The sequence below is a fragment of the Pan troglodytes genome, chromosome 1 (assembly GCF_028858775.2).
Source record: "Pan troglodytes isolate AG18354 chromosome 1, NHGRI_mPanTro3-v2.0_pri, whole genome shotgun sequence".
NCBI lineage: Eukaryota > Metazoa > Chordata > Mammalia > Primates > Hominidae > Pan > Pan troglodytes.
This window is the reverse complement of record NC_072398.2, coordinates 90,645,720-90,668,588: the sequence shown is the minus strand read 5'-3', so window position 1 is coordinate 90,668,588 and position 22,869 is coordinate 90,645,720. Positions and strand designations below refer to the sequence as shown.

At 35.6% G+C, this 22,869-nt stretch overlaps 1 protein-coding gene across 2 annotated transcripts; it reads right to left on the bottom strand.

The window, feature by feature from the left end:
* Window positions 1-11,192: 11,192 nt before the first annotated feature.
* OR6Y1 (olfactory receptor family 6 subfamily Y member 1) lies at window positions 11,193-21,051 on the bottom strand. 2 transcript variants are annotated; one of them, XM_054678522.1, is made up of 2 exons: window positions 20,912-21,051; window positions 11,193-16,181 (listed from the first exon to the last, which is right to left on the bottom strand). In XM_054678522.1, the coding sequence occupies exon 2, from the start codon at window positions 14,750-14,752 to the stop codon at window positions 13,775-13,777; it is 978 nt and encodes a 325-aa protein (XP_054534497.1). In that variant the 5' UTR covers window positions 14,753-16,181; window positions 20,912-21,051; the 3' UTR covers window positions 11,193-13,774. The 2 variants fall into 2 exon arrangements, with proteins under 2 accessions (XP_054534497.1, XP_054534494.1); XM_054678519.1 differs by having other exon boundaries at window positions 11,193-14,758.
* Window positions 21,052-22,869: the final 1,818 nt, after the last annotated feature.

The following is a 22,869-nucleotide window of genomic DNA, read 5'->3' as shown; positions in this document are numbered from 1 at the left end:
AAAATTCATTTTCTTTCATTTAAAAAACCTTTGAAAGATAATTGATGGCTTAAAGCAAAAATAATAATTAAGAATTGTATGTTTAGAATAGTTGAAGTAAAATATGTAGCAATAATAGTATAAATAATAGGTAATAAGGATTTTCATTATATATTAAATTATATAATATACGAATGGTGACAGTTATATATTATATATCACATCTAGAGCTATGTTAGCTAATGAAGTAATCTTTAGCTACATGTATTTACTTTCAAATTAATTATGATTCAATAAATGTTAAAGTTCAGCACCCTGTTTATATTACCTACATTTTAATGTTTAATTAATAGTCACATGTTGTTGACATTGTATTGGATTGAACAGACATGGAATATTTCCATTATCCCAGAAAGTTGCCCTAAACAAACATTAGTAAGCCAAAAGTGAGGTAAGTGGAAACATTAAAAGAATACTTAACTAATGCTTTTAAGAAGGCGGTAAAAAGAAAAAAATAGTTTAAGAGAAGATGTTGTCAGATTGGATTAAAAACTAAGACCAACTTATACATAACCTATAAGGATGGTATAAGTCTAGAAGAATCTTAGGAGAAAATTTTTGTGACCTTAGACAAAGATGTTTTAATCACAGACGTTAAAAGATGAATTCAATACATTATACTTTAAGAAAATTAAAAACATTTGCTCTTCAAAAGGCCTTTTAAGGAAACAGATAAAGACTACTAAGTCAAAAAAATTAGCAAAACATATAACTGACAAATACTTCCATTGTAATGCAAGAATAATTCAAATACTTAAAAAGAAATAAATCCAATTTAAAAATGGGCAAAATATTTGATTAGATCTCAACAAAGAAGTTTTACAAATTGAAAATAAATAAAAAGATGTTAAACCTCAATAGTCCTTAGGGAAATGCAAGTTAAAATCAACAAGATACCACTATATGCCCTCTAAAATTATCACATCAAAAGACTGACATTATTAATCATTTGTGAAGTTATAGATCAATGGAAATTCTCACAGTTTGTTTGTTGGAATGTAAAATCATTCAGCCACTTAGGAAAGTTTTCCAATTTTGCAAAACTTAAGCATAAAATTTCATATTTTCCACTTATAATCTCCCCAACCAACCCTCATCTCCTAAAGAGAAACAAAAGTCTGTGTTCACAAGAAAACTTGAACATTCATAGCAGCTTTATTACTAACAGTGCAATGTTGGGAAAAAGGCTTATGGGGTGGCTGTATAAACTGGCTGTAAAAATATGAGACAATAAGTTGTGGAAAGCCACAGGAGGCCTCTGAGGACGAAAGCCTCCTTATTGCCGTCACATTCCCATGACCAGAGCGTGACCTGCTCTCTTATCTATAAACACTGTGCTCAAGGAGAAAGACACTCCTTTGAAGCATTGGAATGTGGCCAGATATGCCGGCTCCTACTTAAGCCCACTCCTCACAGCTGCTCTCCGGTAAGTTAAAGAATAAATCAGTAGTTAAGTTTATGTTGCTTCAGCACAAAAAAAATTTACCTAAACCACCACTGCTATAGATTAGGTGTATGACACACCGTCCCCCTTTCACCGTTTCACCCCTAAACATCTGCTTCTTAGATCTAAGTGATTGTACTCAATAAATATATTGTGTGGAGACCAGAGCTTGGCGCCTTTGCAGCCTCCAAAAGTGCATTGAACCCATGGCGCCCCACTCTTTTTGTATTCTCAACCTGTCTCTTCTCATTCCTTCGTCGTCACCAAACTTCGGATACCCTACGGGTGGTGTTGAGGCTGATCCCCAACAGTCCAAACTGAAAATCACCCAGATTTCTATTAACTGATTAATAGAAAAACAATTGTGTTACATCCATATGATGGAATGTCACTCAGTAATTCCATGTAACTGATGTGTGAAACAAAGTGGAAGATAGTCTCAAAGACATTATGGTAAGGGAAAGTAGCCTGACACATAAGACTACATATTGGATGATTCCATTTATGTGAATTGGTATACAAGGCAAAGCTAAAGGAGCAGAAAGAATATTAATTGCTGGTGACTAAGGGTGGGGGATGGGTAGGAGATTTGATGTAAAGGGGCATGAAGACACTTTATGGGTTGATGAAAATGTCCTAATGAACAAAAACATTCATATTAATTGTTTTTGCTTAAGAATATACCCATTTTCAAAATTCGTTGAACAGTACCCTTAAAAAGGTGAATTTTATTGAATGGAATTACCCTAAAAACATATTTTTAAAAAGTATTGTAATATCAATGAGAAAGAAGTGAAAAGTAATTTCTAGTGAAAGCTCTGATGAGGAAATATAGAAAAGCTTCTCTTTTAATGCTTAAAATCTTGAAAATATAATGATGTACTTTCTTAATTTTTATTGGTGTTTCCTGAAGTTTGGGCCATTCATTGACTTTGAACTTTCTCATCTACAAATGAGTCAATTATAATTAGATGGTGAGTTTATTTTAATGAACAAATGTCCGTGTCTTTATAGAAAAATTGAAAGGGTCAGAGAAAGTGGAGGGAGAGAGTAAGGAAATCAAAAAATCTGTAACTGAAAAGATAGAACAAAAATATAAGCAACTAGAAGAGATGAAAAACTAATAGACGACAAAGTCAGAAGAAAAATATTCATAAAGGAGGAATTGGAAGCACCAAACAGTCAAAATGTATTCAAAATTCCCATTTTCATTTCTATGTCTGAACATATACTTATTCAATTATTCTTTTGACAAATTTATTGAGCACCTAATGTGTGCCATAGTTGAATGTACGCATGAAATATTAGTAAACAAAACAGACAAAAATTCCTCCTGGAATCTGCACTTTAGTGGGAGAAAACTATAGACATGAACAAATACATACATGCAAGGGCAAAACAGTATTCTGAAAACAAAAATAAATAAACCAATGAGAAAATTGATAGCAGAGACAGGGTGGTTCAGGAAGCCTTCTTTAATGAGCGATTTTAATGAAGTTAGGAAATCATCCTTGTGTAATCTAGGTCAAGGAAGCAAGAGAAAAGAAACTAAGGCAGGAGGGGCTTTGATAGTTTTAAGTACAGAAGAAGGCAATTTATTACATAACTCTTATTCTGTTTTAGATCTTTCCACTGCAGCGGGGTTAGCCTCTCCAAAGAATGCTAGACTTATAACCTCCTTCCTCCCAAAAATTCAGGTATGTGGAAATTTCATGAGATATCACAACAGGGAGACAATAGTCAATAATAAATTAATTGTACATTTTAAAATAAAGAGTGTAACTGGATTGTTTCTAACACAAACGATAAATGTTTGAGGAGATGGATACTCCATTCTCCATGATGCACTTACTTCACATTGCATGCCTATATCAAAACATCTCATGCACCCAATAAATTATACACCTACTGTGTACCTACAAAAATTAAAAATAAAAACAAAAAAGAAAATTATGAGAAAATTTCAGCTCTGAAAAACTGGCCTGATCAGTGATATTATTAAAAGGGTATCTGGTCCTGGCCTACTTGTCTTGCTCCAATGTCCTTGACACCCTGGCTAGTCTCTTCCCATTCTTAACTTGACAGTGCATTTGGGAAAGAGGTCAAATATCCTGAAAGAGATGTGCAGCCACCAAAACTTCTTCCAACTTAAGACCTGTTGGAGTGAAAGAACCTGAACAGGGAAAGAGAATTTGAATTGAAATTTAGTTTGGTTATTTGTTGACTTGACAACAAATAATGCTTGAGAAGTTAGATTCCCTTTGTGGTACTATCGCAAAAGAACAGAGGTGGGGTCTAGGATTCTAATTTATAAGAGTAAGCAGTTACTGTATTTGGGTCTAGAAATGTGTGACCTCAATCCCTGAGAGCAAAAACTGTCTTTATGTGGAAGAGAGAACCACACAAAAGAATGCTGGTTCAATATCCTCTATGTCTTCCCTTCTTGGGAATTTGAACCAAGCAGTATTTTTTTTTTTTTTCAGACATAGACAAATTGGCATTTTAAGGATTTCTGAAGGTAAAGATTCAAGATGGTTTTCAAGAGCGCACAGGTATAGATTATATGTCAGCATTCTGAAATGGTTTCCAGGGTTATGAAAAAAATCTCTGCCTTGATTATTTAGGGCCTAGATTTTTAGTGATAGAGTTGGACTATTTGTGAGGACATGGAACGACACAGTATCAGGGCTGAGTAGGATTTAGTTTAAGCTTTCAATCTAAGATAAAATGACAGGTCTAGAGAAGTGTGGGGTGGTTAGTTGTCAGGCTCTGAATGTAGGCATTATCTTAGGTCACAAATTTTGTGTCTCTGCCTTTCTCTCTCATCTCTCATCTGTCTAGTTTATTATTTTTAAGCATACAATTTCAGCAGTTTTCACTGTTTGCAAAGTTCTGCAAGTGTCATAATTATTTAATTCCAGAACATTTTTATCATCCTCTAAAGAAACCTCATACTGATAAGCAGCCACTCCCCACTGCCCTCTCTCCCTACACTCAGCCCTAGGCAATCACAAATTTACTTTCGGTATCGAAAGATTTGCTTATTCTGAACATTTCATATAAATTGAATCATACAATATTTGGTTTTCTGTGTTTTGCCATTTTTACTTACTATAATGTTTCAAGGATCATTTATGTTGTATCATATGTCAGTGCTTAATTTATTTTATGGTTATATCATACTTTGTTCATTTGTTCATTGTTCATGGATACTTGGCTTGTTTTCATTTTTAGCTATTATAGATAATGCTGTTATAAACACTTGTGTTTAAGATTTTTGTGTACTTGTGTTTTCAATTCCCTTGGGTAAACCTAGCAGGAAAATTACAGGGTAAACTAATTTTTTGAAGAATTGCCATGCTGTTTTCCAAAGCAGCTGTACCATTTTATATTCTCATCAAGATTACAAGAGAGTTCCAATTTCCCTGCATCCTCACTGATGCTTGTTACTATCTTTCTTACTTTTTTCTTTAGTCATAACATCCCTAGTGGATGTGCAGTGTATCTTATTGTGGTTTCGATTTCAATTTGTTCAAAATTAATTGAGTATACATGTAAAGGTTTATTTCTGAACTCTCAATTCTATTCAAGTGATTTATATGTCTATCCTGAAGCCAGTACCATGCTATCTTGATTACCATAGCTTCACAGTAAATTGCTAAACTGAAAAATGTAATTTGTTCAACTTTATTCTTCTTTACCCTCAATTTTTGGCTATTTTCTGTCTCTTTCATTTCCACACACACTTTACAATCATTTTGTTAATTTCTGCAAAAAACCAGCTGGTATTTTTGCAAAAAGTGTCTTGAATCTGTATATGAATTTGGGGACTATTGCCGTCTATTAACAGTTCTCCGATTCATGAATATAAAATATCTTTGAATTTAAGTTTTCTTTAATTTCTTTAACCGGTGTTTTACAGTTTTTAGTGTATAAGTTGTATTTATTTTATTAAATTTATTCTTATGTATTTTATTCTTTTTGATGCTATTGTAAATGAAATTGTTTTCTTAATTTCATTTTGGATTGTTCATTGTTAGAGAAATACAACTGATTTTTGTGTGTTGACCTTGCAACCTGCAATATTGCTGAAATCAGTTATTAGTTCTAACATTTGTGTGTGTGTGTGTGTGTGTATTGCTTAGGTTTATCTACACACAAGATTATGTCACTTGCAAATGCAGGTAGTTTTAATTCTCCCTGTGTAGAACCTCTGATGCAATGTTGAATGGAAGTAGTGAAAGCAGACATCTTTGTTCCTAACCTTAGGGGTAAAACATCCAGTTTTTTACCAGAAAGCATGATGTTAGCTGTGGATACTCCATAAATGCCCTTTGTCAGATTGAAGAAGTTCCCTTATTGTTCTAGTTTGAGTATGTGTGTGTGTGTGTGTGTGTGTGTGTGTGTATGTGTTCTAATTAGGAAGTGGTGTGGGATTTTGTCCAATACATTTTCTGCATCTACTGAGATTATCATGTGATTTTTGTCCTTTATCTTATTATCATATATTACATAGACTGATTTGTATGTGTTGAAGCATTCTTGCATCCACTTGTCATGGTATATAAGGCTTCCTATTTGTTGCTAGATTTAGTTTATTAGTATTTTATTGAAGATTTTTGTGTCTATATGCAAAAAAAAAGGAAACAAATTGCCGTATAGTTTTATTGTCTTGTGATGTTGTAATGTATTTTTCTGGTTTTATTATCAGGTGATATTGGTCTCATAGAATGAGGTGGAACGTATTCTCTTCTCCTTTTTGAAAGTTTGTGGAAGTTTAAAATTAATAATTCTTTGAGTGCTGCTAACATTTGCCATGAAGCCATCTGGTCCTAGTTTTTTATAAATTATGAATTCAATAATTTTCTGGTTATATGTCTATTTGTATTTTCTATTTATTCCTGAGTTAGTTTCAGTAGTTTGTGTATTTCTAGAAATTTGTCTACTTCATCCAGGTTAGCTAGTTTGTTAATACAAATTGTTTATAGTATTCCCTTATAATCCTTTTTATTTCCGTAGGTCAGTAGTGAGGTCTTCTTTTTTATTTCTGATTTTAGTAATTTGCATTTCTCTCTCTCCCCTTTTTTGGTCAGTCTAGCTAAACATTTGTCAATTTTGTTGATGCTCTTAAAGAACCAACTTTTGAGCTTGTCAATTTTCTCTATTGTTTTTTATTCCCAGTTTTCTTCTTTCTCTGGCTTTGGATTTAGTTTGTTCTTATTCTTTGTAATTTTATAAGGTAGAATGGCAAGTTATTAATTTGAGATATCCTTTATTTTTAATATAGGTATTTTCATCTACAAATTCACCCCAGGCACTGTATTAGCTGCATGTCATATATTTTGTCATATATTTTGAGTTTCGTTTTTATTAATCTTCAAGTATTTTTAAATTTCCCGTTTGCTTTCTTTATTGATTCATTACTTATTTGGGAGCATGTAGTTTAACTTCCACATATTTGTAAAATTTTCTATTTTTCTTTTGTTATTGATTTCTAGCTTTATTCTATTATGAATTAGAGAACATATTTTATATGATTTCCATGCTTTTTAATTTATTGCATCTTGTTTTATGTCCTAGGTCTGTCTTCAAGTACGTCCCATGTACAGTTGAGAAAATTTATGTTTTGTTTTGCTGGAGTATTCTACAGATGTCTAAGTGTGTTTAGTTTAGAGTGTTTCACTTTTATATATCCTTGCTGTTTTATTGTTTGTTTGTTCTATCAGTTATTGAAGTGGGGTATTGAAACCTTTGTCTATTATTGTTGTATTGTCTTTTTCCCCTTCAATATTGCCAGTTTTCAATTCATATATTTTAAGACTCTGTTGTTTGATGAATGTATGCTTACATTTGTTAAGTCCTCTTGATAGATTGAATCTTTTGTCATTATAAAATATCCTACTTTATCACTAAAAACAATTTTTGTCTTAAAGTCTATTGAGTCTGATATTAACATAATCACTACTGCTCTCTTTTGGTTACTGTTTCAAGTGGTATAGCTTTTCCATCTTTTTACTTTTAACTAACTTTTGTCTTTGAGTCTGAAATACATCTCTTGTGGAAAGCATGTAGCTGGATGTTTTAATCATTCTTATTAATTCTATTGTTGAGAGGCTCTTTTTACCCTAGGATTATGAGGATGACTAACCACACAACACGCAGTGCATTCTGTTAATTTCTGTTTCTAATTGATATTTTGATTGAAATATCAATCAATTTATATTACTTATAAGACAGATTTATATCTGACATTTTGCTATTTGTTTTCTATATATCTTATGTCTTCTCATTCCTCAATTGCTACATTTTTTGCATTAAATAGATGTTTTATTGTGTATACCTTGAATTTCTTTGTCATTTCTTTTACTATATATATTTTTAGTTATACACAGTGTTTGACCTGGGGATTGCAATTAGTTTCTTAATTCACAACAATCTGTTTCAGATTGATATCAATTTAATTTCAATTGTATTCAAAGTATTTGCTTCTATATATCTCTCTTTCCTCCTCTTTGCTATGTATTATTATTATCATATCGGTTATGTCTTTATTTATGATAAGCCCATCAACACAGGCTCTTGAAATTTTGATTATTATGCCTCTAGATATAGATTTCTTTAAGTTTATACTATGTAAAGTTTGTTGAGCTTCTTGCATATACTTGGGTGTACAGATTTGTGCTTTTATCAAATCTGGAAAGCTTTTGCTTATTTATCCAGGTATTCATTCTTCCTCTTTATCTCTCTCATCTCCTTCTAGAACATCATTATGTATATATTGGTCTGCTTGATGGTGTCCCATGGGTCTCTAGGTGTATTAGTAGTCTGTTCTTGCACTGCTATAAAGAAATACCGGGGTAATTTATTTTAAAAAAGGTTTAATTGGTTCATGGTTCTGCAGGCTGTACAGGAAGCATAGAGGTTTCTGCTCAGCTTCTGGGGAGGCCTCAGGAAACTTTCAGTCATGGCAGAAGGCAAAGAGGAAGCAGACAAGCCTTACATGTCCAGAGCCAGAGAAAATGAGATCAAAGTAGGAGGTGCCACACACTTTTAAACAACCAGATCTCATAAGAACTCTATCAAGAGAACAGCACTAGGGGGATGGTGCTAGACTATTAGAAACCATCCCCATGATCCAATCACCTCCCACTAGGCTCCACTTCCAACATTACAATTCAACATGAGATTTGGGCAGGGACACAAATCCAATTCATATCACTGGGGTTCTGTTCATTTTTCTTCATTCTTTTTTTTCTCTTTTTCCCAGACTAGACAATTTCAATTGTCCTCAAGTTTGCAGATTTTTTTTTTTGCCATTTCATATTTAATGTTGAGACTCTAGTAAAATTTTTATTTCAGTTATTGGATTTTAAATCAGGAATTTCTATTTGGTTCTTTTTTATAATTTTTCTCTGTTGATATTTTCTTTTTTTAAAAAAATTTATAATTTAATTTTTATATATATATATATATATATATTTTTTTTTTTTTTTTTTTTTTTAGACAGAGTATCAATCTGTCGCCCAGGCTGGAATGCAGTGGCATGACCTCGGCTCACTGCAAACTTCATCACCCGGGTTCAAGTGGTTCTTCTGCCTCAGCCTCCCAAGTAGCTGGGATTACAGACATGCGCCACCACACCCAGCTAATTTTTGTATCTTTAGTAGTGATGGGGTTTCACTATGTTGGCCAGACTGGTCTCAAACTCCTGACCTCAAGTGATCCACCTGCCTCGGCCTCCCAAAGTGTTGGGATTGCAGGCGTGAACCACCATGCCCAGCCTCTCTATTGACATTTTCTACATGGTGAGACATTGTTCTTATGTTTTCCTTAGTTCTTTAGAAATAATATATCTAATTCTTTAAACTATTTGCAGTAGCTCATTTAAAAGATTTATCTAATAACATTCATGTTTGGATTTCCTAAGGGACAGGTTGTACTTACTACTTTATCTTTCTGTGCGCAGGCCATAATTTCTAGTTTATTTGCATTTTGAAAAGTTGATTTTGACAATTTTTGCCAGTGTTATTGCTTCTTATATGAAAGAATGAATTTTCAGAGGTTCTTAATCCATCATTTTATTCTTAAAAATATTTTATTTTATTTTAAGTTCTGGGATACATGTGCAGGATGTGCAGGTTTGTTGCATAAATGTGTGCCTGGTGGTTTACTGCACCTATCAACTCATCACCTAGGTATTAAGCCCAGTATGTATTAGCTATTTTTCCTAATGCTTTCCCTCACCCAGTCTCCACCCTCCACCGCCAGGCCCCAGTGTGTGTTGCCATATCTGGGAGGAGGGGCCTCGACACATCCCCATTCTCTTTTTCTTCTCTTTGGGAACCGACAAGTCACAAGAGGCTAAAACATTAGGGGAGAACTGAAGGTTTCTGACTATGCCAGTTCATTGGGTACAGAGAAGTCTGTCTAATTGGAGGTTTTAGTATTCCTCCAACTTAGCCATAAACACTAATAAAGATAGTTTATTTTATTTTATTTTATTTTTTTGAGACAGGGTTTCACTCTGTCACCCAGGCTAGAGTGCAGTGGTGAGATCACAACTCACTGCACCCCTACCATCCTGGCTCAAGCGATTCTCCCACCTCAGCCCCCCTACCCTGGCTCGAGCAATTCTCCCACCTCTGCTTCCCAGGTAGCTGGGACCACAGGCGTACACCACCACACCCACCTAATTTTATAATTATTGTAGAGATAAGGTCTTGCTACTTTGCCCAGGCTGAACTCAAATTCCTAGGCTCAAGGGATCCTCCTCCTTTGGCCTCCCAAAGTGCTGGGATCACAGGCACGAGCCACAAAGTCTGTCCAAAGATGAGATTTTGACTTTCATTCTGTTGTCTGATTTGTTTTACTTCTCAAGTGGCTTAAGAACATGGTCAGGCATAAGAGTAGTGATATATGGCTTCATAAAACCCCCAACATAGTATCAGTTACAATCAGGTACTACAAATTACTGAATTTTTATAATTAATGTAATTTAAATGAAGGAAATGTATTCAAGAAAAACAAAAACAAGAGGACATGTTTTCTTTTCCCTCATTGGTTAATATTTTTGGTGAATAGTAATTATAGAGTTAATACATGTTCATTATAGAACTTTTATAAAATAAAGGTAATTATAAAGTCAGCCATAACTCTGGAGAAAATAATTTGAAAGTATCACTTAAAATCTCTCTAGAATTTTTTTACATACACACATACACACTTATCTTTCTATCATTAATTATATCTTTATTAATATAGTTGTTCATAATATCAAACTATGCTACAATTTTATATTCTACCTTTTAATTTAATATTATAATTATTTTGTACCATTGTTTTCTTTCAAAATATGACTTGCGATATCTGTATAGTATTCCCTTTCATAGGTAAACCATACTTTACTCAAATATTCCAGTTATTTGGAAAATGTACATGCTTTTAAAATTAAATATGCTTAATTGAATATGTGTGTGCATATAGCTTCATAAATTATAACCCTAATACAGACTCCTATATTTGAAATTATAGAGACAAGGGAACTATTTCTAAATTGACTTCCAGAGTTTGAAATAACTTATATAACCACAGGCAGTATTATACAATTTCTTATGTCACTTATGTGATGGGTAATATCTCACATAAATAACCAATTAAAATTTTGGGGTATCTAATCTTGTCTAAATTTTAATTTTTTAATTTAATTTTTATTTTAAGTTCAGGGGTACATGTGTAGGTTTATTATATAGGTAATCTTGTATTATGGGGGTTTGTTGTACAGATTATTTTGTCACCCAGGTATCAAGCCTATTACCCATTGGTTATTTCTCCTGATCCTCTACCTCCTCCCACCCTGCACCCTCTAATGGGCCCCTACTGTGTTCCCTACTGTGTGTCCAAGAGTTCTCATCATTTAGCTCCTACTTACAAGTGAGGATATGTGGTATTTGGTTTTCTGTTCTTGCATTAGTTTGCTAAAGGTGATGGCCTCCAGTCCCATCCATGTTCCCGGAAAGGACATGATCTAATTTTTTTGTGTGTGGATGCATAGTATTTCATGGCGTATATGTAGCACATTTTCTTTATCCAGTCTATTATTGATGGGCATTGTGGTTGGTTCCATGTCTTCGCTATTGTAAATAGTGCTGCAATAAATATACATGTGCATGTGTCTTTATAGTAGAATGATTTATATTCCTTTAGGTATATACCCAGTAATGGGATTGCTGGGTCAAACGGTATTTCTGTTTTTAGGTCTTTGAGGAATTGTTACACTGTCTTTTACATAGATTGAACTAATATAAACTCCCACCAACATTGAATAAGTGTTCCTTTTTCTCCACAACCTCACCAGCGTCTGTTATTTTTTTACATTTTAGTAATAGCCATTCGGAGTGTTGTTAGATGGTAACAAAATGAGACGTTACTTCACACCAGTTAGAATGGCTATTATTATGGACACAGGAAGGGGAACATCACACTCTGGGGACTGTTGTGGGGTGGGGGGAGGGGGGTGGGATTGCATTAGGAGATATACCTAATGCTAAATGACGAGTTAATGGGTGCAGCACACCAACATGGCACATGTATACATATGTAACAAACCTGCATGTTGTGCACATGTACCCTAAAACTTAAAGTATAATAATAATAAAATAAAATAAAATAAAACCACTCATTGTGGTTTTGATTTTCATTTCTCTAATGATCAGTGAGCCTTTTTTTCATATGATTGTTGGCTGCATGTATGTTTTCTTTTGAAAAGTGTCTGTTCACATCCTTTGCCCACTTTTAAATGGAGTTGTTTGTTTTCATCTTGTAAATATGTTTAAGTTCCTTATAGATGCTGAATATTAGACCTTTGTCAGTTGTATGGTTTGCCAAAAATGTTTTCATTCTGTAGGTTGTTTGTTCACACTGTTGATAATTTCTTTTGCTGTGCAGAAGCTTGTTAGTTTAATTACATCCCATTTGTCAATTTTTGTGTTTTAATATCTTTCTGAAAATTACTGAGGTTTATTGGCTCCAGTATTAGTTTCCTAGGGCTGCCATTACAAAGTACCAAATACTGTCTCAGTATTTTTGATGTTAGGAATCACAAATAAAGTACTTGGGAGGGCCATACTTTCTCTCTCTCTTTCAGCTCTAGGGTAACATCCTTCCTTGCTGCTTCTAGCTTCTGGTGTTTGCCAGCAATACTTCTTCCTTAGCTTATAGATGCATTACTGCGGAAACATGGTTGCTCTCTGCCCTGTGTGTGTGCACATTGTCTTTCCTCTGTGTGTGTCTGTGTCCAAATTTTTCCTTTTTATAATGACACCAGTCATATTGTCTTAGGGCCCACCCTAGCAGTCAAATTTTAGCTCGATTACCACTATAAAAACCCTACTTTCAAATATGGTCACATTCTGAGAGACTGGGGTTAGGACAACATACTTTTTTGGAGGGAGGGAGGAGTGGGACATAACTTTGCCCATAACAACTACCTACTTTTAAAATTATGTTTATATACTTAACTTGTTTTTCCATTGAGAGTTTAATTTTTATAAGTTTATTTTAAAGTGTTTTTTAATATTTAAGGTTGGTATATGTTATTATAACATTAATAATAAAAATTAGTAATAGTTTTCACTATGTTATTTGGTATAAATTTAATCTTTTGTTTTTAAACGTCTTAACAAATTAGTCATTTCTGTTATTTGGAGGGAAGTGGATGGGGACTCCCTATGTTGACCAGGCTGGGCCCAAGTTTCTGGACTCAGGGGATCCTCCTGCCTCAGTCTCTTGAGTAGCTGGGATTACAGGTATGTGCCACTGTGCCTAACAGGCATTAATTTATGTTGAACTTTTTCTTTTACTTCTACAATATAGAGTGTTTAAAAACCCTTTTCTAACCACCTGAGAGATGAACGATGGTTTTATTCTTTATATTTAATTGTTTGTCCTGTATGACATTTATTTTGATAAGTTGTGTGGAAAAAATATTCATCTTCCTCCTTTCCTCCCTCCTACCACCCACTCTCTCTGTCTCTCTCTCTGTCTTTCTTCCTGATTTCAAATAGCTTTTCTAACATTCTAAAACTTGTCTCTCAGCCTGATACCAGAGGTTACTTAATGAGAACATGTTTCTCCAGTCATGATTGTGTATACACACACACACACATGCACACACACACAGAGGAGAGCAGTGTTACAGTACTGGAGATTGGGGGATAACCAAAGACAAGACTGAGGGGGAAAGTGTGTAGTGATCATCTCTCAGTTCAAGCCTGAAAGGAATCTATACATTTTTTAACTACTGAAAGCCCCATTTCCCTGGGGCCCACTTCCTCTGCAATGTGTGGTCTTTCTGAGGGCTGCCTTTACTTCATGGTTCCTCAGACAGTAAATGATGGGGTTGAGGAGTGGAACAATGACAGTGTAGAGAACAGATACCACTTTGTTGGAATTGTAGGCATACATGAGTTTGGGACGGGCATAGGTGAAAAGTGTCGTGGAATAGAAGAGAATTACGACGGTCAGGTGGGAGGCACAGGTGGAGAATGCCTTTTGGCGGCCCTGAGCAGAAGGGATCCTGAGGATGGTGGCAAGGATAGCAGCGTAGGATGCCACCACAACACAAAGAGGAATAGCAATGACCATGAGGGCCAAGAAGAAGTCCACCAGCTCAGCCTGTGAGGCACCCTCACAGGAGACGTTAAGGAGTGGAGAGATATCACAAAAGTAGTGATTGATCTGAGGCGTGCCACAGTAGTGAAGTTGCGCTATAAAAACCATCTTAATCATGGCAGTCATGAGTCCACAGAACCAGCATCCTCCACCCAGTGTGCCACAGAGCTGGTTGGTCATGATGACTGGGTAGCGTAGTGGATTACAAATGGCCACAAAGCGGTCAAAGGCCATGATAGCAAGAAGGATGTACTCAGTGCAAACAAAGGTCACAAAAAAGTAAAGTTGAGTCATGCAGCCATTGAAGGAAATACTCTTGTCATGACTGAGGAAGTCAACAAGCATCTTGGGGCTGATGACTGTGACATACCACATCTCCAGGAAGGAGAGGTGGCTCAAGAAGAAGTACATGGGCTTATGCAGCTGCCCATCACTGTGGATAGCTAAGATGATAAGAAGATTCTCCAGCAGTGTCAGCAGATAGATTGCCAGGAAAATGGAGAAAAAGAGAAGCTGGAAGGCTGGTCGTGTTGGAAACCCCAGAAGAATGAAATGTGTTGTCACTGTACGATTATCTACTTCCAGAATTATGGTGGTCATGACTGGCTGTGGGCACAGACAAAGTCAGTTCCTTCCATGACACAAGCACTAGTCTATGGTTATTTGTATTGTTAGAGCCACCACCAGCAAATTTATCACAATAGGAGGTTTCTACTTTTTTATCTTACTGCCTCTTGAATTATGAAGAGAACCAAAGCTTTTGAGAAAAGATGGAATTTAGGGAGCTTATATTTTAACTTGTTTTCAGATTTTCTCAAGAGCAGTAACTTGTCCAAGGTCATAAAAAATAGAGTTTATAACTTTCTAAATCCCAGTTCTGTGCTTTACCAATATATCACTTTTGGGCACATAAATGGTCTCCAGACCACCCTTTCACTACAGGCAAAACATCCCCATCTGCTGAATATGGAGAAGAGAAAGAAGGCCCAACTACCCATTCTCTAGGGGCAATTTGTGTGACTCTGGAGTTGTTGCATGACCCCACTTATCTGTAAAATGGAGAGAACTTTCTTGCTTGTGTCTAACAATGTGCTTAAGCTTGAATGAAGCAATAGTTGAGCATACCCACAGGATTAACAGCAAAATCAGGTTTGATGCAATTATTCACCAGCTTTTCAGAGAACAAAATTGAATGGATAACACGAAGGGTAATAGTTTCTTCAGTACAATCCATTGTATAAAATGCTTGCTTAGGAGTTTGAAAAAAGTGCATCCAAATCCAACTTTTGTCTTTGTATAGCTAAGTGAGAATACCACATAATCTTTTAGAATATTAGTTACCTTATTTCTAAAATGGGGATAATACAATGGGGTTCACATTTTGTGAACATCAAATGGGATTTAGAGTTTAAATTCAGTTCCTATGATATTTGCTGTTGCCTTTCCAGGCTACTTTACTTACCCCACATACACAGCTCCTCCTCCTTTTAAAACAACACACACTCAACCCCACACAAAGCTTCCCCCACCCCAACTTCAACCCCTGCTGAAAACAGCAAAAAACTGGTGCAAACAGCAGCCATTGTTAATGAAAAAAGGGAGAGGGCTGTGGGACTTTTCCAAGGGTAATAAATTTAAAAACCGTAATCTGTTGGGAGTAATAACAGAGAAAACAAGCAAGAATTCTATTAGTGACTCTTCTGCATTTCTGTTCATTAATTTAGCAAAATGTGTGACCTCTTTTTGTGTTAGGCTGATAATCATTCCCAAACCTATTGATACTAAACACCTTCCCATTTCAAGTCTTGCTCTGTGTCCTATTGCTTCAATTCTCTTTTCTGCTCTTCTCCAGAGCCACAGTCACTCTTGATCCCCATTTCTCAACAGCTCTATTTTATGGCATAAATATGTAGGACAAGTAGGGGAGGGTTTTTTTTTTCCTAAGGAATGATCATGAGGTTGCAGAGCCAGAAAACTACTGCCCATACTATCCATTTCCTCTTCCCACTTAGATTTCAGCTTTAGATTCCTGAAAGAAAGGCAGAATAGAAACGCAAGATTATTCCTTCTGAGAGAGGGAAATGGACACAGATTACCCAGAAAAGGCAAAGAATATATAATAGTGTAAATGCAAATAATTTTCTTTTCTGTTGGAATACAGTTCCTGAGAAACACATGCACAAACACAAACACAAACACACACACAATCAACACAAAACTTGTCCTTGCTCACTGCAGCTTGGTTTTCACTAGGCAGTGTGAGAGTGGGACTTACAAGCAAGGCAAGGTTTATGAATCCTCCTTATCTTTTTCTTCATCCTGATTTAAAAAAAAATCTTTGAGTCCAAAAATTCAAACCAACTTAAAATCTATTTGTGAAGAGTGTATGCCAGTCTCCATCTTGCTCTCTCTTACTACATCACCACCATTTTCAATGAATTGATGAAATGAACATGTTTCTAGCTATTGAGGGTAGTATTACTGTTTGGGAGGCACTTTCTTGGTCCATAGTAATAGGATACCAGTCTCCAGAGCCATGTCCTTGGGCTTAATCTTTGCGTCTATTTTTTAAAAAATATTCTGGAAAACTACAGGCAAGACATTTTACCCTAATGTCCTCTTTTCTTGGAATCACCCACAGTGTCCTGTAGAAGATGCCTAGCCTAAAAAGCATAGTTAGAATAATTCTACTAAATAATGTAACATATTCTCCATTCCTTTGCAATAGATATTGTCATTCTTGGGTAGCTGCTTCAGACATGAAGCTGGAAATAAAAACATCTAATTTAATTTTAAGAATAAGTAAATAAAGTGGGGGATATTTTCACAGAACTATGCATTCATTCATTCTTCTTCTAATTCCAGCAGAGTCCAGATGAAGCTCCACAAAGTAAAAATACAAGGAAATAAAAAGGAAAGGGAGTATACAGTATATATAAAGAACATCTTATTAAGCAGCTTTATCATTTGAGCATGGAATTTAGCTTTGAGGTCCCTAGCAGTCAAGCAGAAGAGGAAAACAATTCAAAGCACAATATGCTGACATTCAAGTTTCAAAATTATTCACACATATGTATGTATAGAATTATATTTTGATAAGTGTGAAAGTTAATGTATAAAGAGGTAGAGTGCCTTATCAAAAGGCACATGCATTGTAGATATAGTAAGGGGTCTAGATTCCTAATTTCTAGGGCTAGATTGTCTGAGTCACATCCTAGTGCCTTCTCAGACTGTTTACACAGTCCATTGGGCAGGCTTGTGAGGAAGAGAGCAAGGCTCACATAGTTAACAGCCTTCCTTCCAGTGGAAGTTTTATAGCAACTGGATTCTGAGGAGGCTATGCTGAATATATGGAACCATCTTTACTGCCAGATGATGACTCACATTTGTGTATGTGAAAGCACATTCACATCATTCTATCTGATGTTCGCCATCATGGAGTTAGCACCAATGTCACAGTGCTGACTTGACCCAAAGATATTAAATGTCTAGCTGAATGGTACACAGCTAAATTGCTTAATGGCAGAATTGAAATTAAACAGCAAATTTATTTTTTATAATCCACTGATTTTTGTGTATGAGTATGTAGAGGATGATCTATGAATTGGGTGAGACTTTTTTTTTCTTCTGAGAATTAAATTGTACCTTTAAAAATAGTTTTAATGGCACTTTATGCAAGGAATGAAAATTTAAGGAGAATCAAAGGGCCAGGCTGAGAGCCAAGAGTCAGTTGAAGGTTCTGGTACTCTGAATCTCAATATATTACCTAGCAGCAGGTTAAACCATCTCACTTTTTCTTGTAGCCAACTCTGAGTCACACATTGTGGACTTGTCTCATGACATAATAGCATTTTAAAATCAGCGGTATTTTAATTCAAACTTCTTTTTTTTCCTCAGATAAGGAAATCCCAGAGTGATTTAAGTGATTTTCTCTAAGTTTAAACAACTATATAGTGGCAGAGTAGCAATTTATTAATGATTACATTTTAGTCCCTGTCAAGCTTTAATTCCCAATTGTCTTATACAATTCATTCAATTTAATTCCTTCTGTGGCTCGCTGTTATCTTACACACTTCATTCAAATTATTTACTTATCTGACCCAATTCTCAAGAAGGACAAATCATCTCAAGTTTTAGCCTGATTTAAATAGAATCATAAAAGTTAGTGCGAGTCTTACAACTATGATTTTCTCAAAAAATATATATATTTTAGCTTTCACAATTGCTTGTCCATTGTAGTGATTACACACACACACACACACACACACAAACACACATTGCTAAGCAAGTAGAATGAGATCCTTCAGCTCTAGAAATACAGGATTGTAGGACTGCAAAGAACCTGAGAGGTAATATGATTTAGCTCCCTATCACATTTTGTGAATCACCAATGTATAGACACAAGTATTCACACAGACTTTGCCTGATTTTTTCCAGGAATGGAAATCCAGTATCTATAAAACTAGCCATACTTTAAATAAGAGAAACTTTTGATTCGGGAGATGGAACACTTTCTCTTCTGAAACCCAATGCACTCACATTCAGGGGTCCTGGTTCTGTTTCTGAAAGTAAGTCTCGTCACGTTCTCAAAGGATAGACTTCACTGTTTGAAAATAGCTGTAAGGTCCATTAAACCTCCAATTGTCCCCCTCATCACCCCCATTACCCCTGTCCCATAATGTCTTTCTTTTTTAGATTAAGCCACTCAATTTACATATATGTAGGTATGGATATATATATATATATATATATATATATATAGCCAGTTTATCGGTTCCCTAAAGTTTGTGATCATCCTCTTTGGATGATTGCAGCTTAACTGGGACATTTAATGGGGACAAATATCATCAGGCTATGGAAAATACAATTGGTATTTAAGGCTTAGTTTCACTCTGGAATCAGAGGAAAAGAATATCTTCTTTTTCCCCTTGAGCCTTCCACCAGAGAGGACCAAGAGGCTCTCTTTCTGATTTCCCAGGGAGGGTGGATATGACCTTTCCCACAGCTAGTGGGCAATGAGCCCAGGATAATAATGGGTCTAGGAAATGACCTACTCTGTTGTTTGTGGGAAAATGAGGTATAGGGAAGAAAATGTATATGGTCAAATTGCTCCTGGTAATGGAGGCATTTTAAAAATTGCCATACAAGCTCTGTGGGGATTGGTTTGGCCAAACTGAGGGTCTCAGAAGTCTTCAAAAATGGAAGATAGGTAGTGAAAGAAGTAACAAAGCAATCACTTGTGCTCAATCTAGTCTTCTACTAATTCCTGCAGGGAGGTGAGAAAAAAAAGTGTAGGTTAGCCAGAGATGGACATTGAGGGTCTTCGACCCTCAATAGGCATTTTCTAAAGGGTAGGAACACATTCTTACTCCTTCAAATCAGTTTTAAAGGGATACAATTCTAATCCAGCTCCTTTTTCCTAGGCCCTTTCAGGAATGAATATGCTTCAGGGTGATATGGGTAACAGCTCCTAGGTTTGTGGTAGGACAGAATGCCTTGCTGCTATGTAGTAAGCCCCTCTGCACCTCTCCATTTCTACTGTGAGTTGGCTTTGAAGACTTTAGCGAAAAAATATCTATTTCATATCCCTGATCCTCTATACTTTATAACTTTCCAAAACCATGACTTGTATTTTGAAATAATTTAATTTCCAACTAGGTCCTTTGGGAAAAGTGGCTTAATTTCTATGGGTCTCATTTGGGTATGATTAATCTTTGCAGTTTATTTCAGGATTTCAAGTTGAAAATAAATGTGGTCACATAATGTGATGCATTTTTTTGCTCTATGGGAATTTTTCTTGCTCTATGGCACTATCACTAGAAGTGAAATTCTAGTGTTCTATAGCACTGTAGGATGACTGTAGTTAACAATAATATGATACATAGTTTCAAATAGCTAGATATTTGAAGGAGGATACTGAATGTTCCCAACACTAAGCAATTGTCAGTGTTTGAGATGATGAATATGCTAATTACTCTGATCTGATCATGGTTCATTATATGGATCAAAACATCACTATATACCCCACAAATATGTACAATTATATATATACATATTAATTAAAAATAAAAGAAAACATGTAGCAGGAATAAGATTATAAGCCATCCGATCCTCCAGACATCATTTTGTTTGTCAGTCCCTGCTCTTATTTAACATAAAACACACATGCTTACTCACATACCTATGTTCTACCCACCACTTCTTGCATACATGTATTCATTCATCTACAGTGGTCCATTCATTTCATCCTCTACTCCATTTTCTCTTTTTTTGTCCCTTATGTCAGAGTAGATTTGGAATCTGTGCTTTGAAAGGCAGAGTTGGGCAGATGCATTAATTTGAGGCATCTTCAGAACAGACCTTGGCGAAATTTTCATACTCAGGCTTATTTCACCTAGAGTAAGTTATCACAGTAGAGTCTTAAAATGACATGAGAATCCATATTACACTACATTTCTGAATCCTTAACATATTTCATATGGCTAGACATACATAGATGCTGAAAAAAATCTTTGTTGAACTGGAACTAATCTATATATATACTAAATTCCTCTCCATCTATAACTTGTATCACTACCCATTATAGGCTTAAAGATGACAAACTATCTTTAAAAATCAATAAAATAAAATTTTGGATGAATCAGTAATTTACATACAATTTATCTTCAATTATTCCCTACTTTCCTTCATCAAAATAAATAATTAAAAGATGGCTAAATTCCCCTTTGGAAATATCTGAGAGTCTTTTCTTCAACTCACCATTTTCTCAGGAATATAACCCTTTTGCCACCTAGCTTTATCAAAGATGGCCAGCTTGCGCTGAGAAAAGAGAAGAAATCATGTAGACCAAGAGAAGAACAATGTACATAAGCCTAGAGAGTTTCTGGGCAAGTCTGGTTCTGTCTCTGCTTGAAGAAGGCACAGAATGGAGCTATTTGTGCTTCTGCCTGCTTTCAAGCTACTGGAGGAGACAAACCAACTCCCTTCTATTCACAAGGGACCTCCCAAGAGGCACAGCCTTCAGGAACATATTTGGCCTTTCCAGGGCTCAAGGGGATCCTGGGAGGATATTAAGGAAGAGCTAGCAAGCTAAGTGGAGTCTACAGGCACAAAAGAGACCTTAGACTGGCTGGAAGTACACTGCCTGTCCTCCCCAACGAGACTTGGGAAGAGGAAGGTGGCGAGGGGAAATGTGTGTGCATGTGTGTGTGTCCTCTTTCTGAGGAACAATCTCACAAATAATAAGGTCTTCCAGAAAAAGACAGTGCTATAACCCAAGTAATTCAGAAAATAAAAATGATAAGTATGCTTCCTTATTTGGGAACCCAAGTGTATGAGCACATGCACATTTGCAAACTCCAAACACACTCAGATATTGTGCTTATAAGTATACACAAAAGTAACTGTAATGCATCAGTAACTCAGTAGATGTGAATGATGAATACACTGCATTCAGATGATATCTGTATTTTTTTTAAAAAGTAGAATATGCTATGTATTTACTCTTTTTTTTTTTTTTTTTTGAGACGGTATCTCGCTCTGTCACCCAGGCTAGAGTGCAGTGGCGCGATCTTGGCTCACTGCAAGCTCTGTCTCCCGGGTTCATGCCAGTCTCCTGCCTCAGCCTCCCGAGTAGCTGGGACTACAGGCAGCCGCCACCATGCCTGGTTAATTTTTTTTATATTTTTAGTAGAGACAGGGTTTCACTGTGTTAGCCAGGAGGGTCTCGATCTCTTGACCTTGTGATCCACCCACCTCGGCCTCCCAAAGTGCTAGGATTACAGGTGCGAGCCACCGCGCCCGGCCTGTATTTAATCTTATTATCTACAACTAGTACACATTCAGAAGCATACAGATACTCAGAGAACGTAAATGACAATAAGATTATATGGAAAATAAACTGGCATGGAAAAAGGACAGTTATCTCTTTAGGTATATATGTTGCTTCCTGGGTTTGGATACCTGCACATCCAGGATAATTAGCTTTAGAACCACAGACCCAGGACTGTAGTAGAAAGTGAGCAGGTTTTGATATGCACTACTATGAAGGATATTGATCATTGTAGGAGACTATGCTTTTCTGGAGTTGGGAAAGATGAGAACTAGCCAAAAAAGAATAACAACTCCCAATAAAAAATTAAGTTCTTTATTTTAAAATAACAGAATTCCCCTAAGGAAAATAACAAAACCCGTCAGATTCCAAAGGGCCTAGTTCATATTTTTAGGAGTAACCACTCTTTACTCCTCACCATTTTTCAATTTGATAAAAAATTTAAAAAGGAAAATTTTTCCCATAGAAAACTGGAATAACACTTCATTTATTTCCAGGCAGTCTCTTAGCTCATTACTGGTTCTGTGGTGATATTCTGTGTTACCATTCTATAGGAACCTGACCATTCATTCAATAAATATGTATTGAGTATCTTCTAAGTGTCAGGAGCCATTCTGGTCACATGTCACTACTCTTTTCAAATAGTTTTACTGTAATAGTTTTATTTAGCCCTTAGGAATTTGATGATAGACTTCAAGAACCAGAACCTCTTCTGATAACAGAGGAGTTTCAAACTGAGTGGTATTAAACCTGTGTCCTATTTACTATTACCTAAAGTTCAGTAAGTAGGAAACATAGGTTTAATACCACTCAGTTTTAATTCCATTCTCTTGAAATAAGGAAAACATGATACAGATAATTAAAAATTGATGCGAAACGTAAAAGA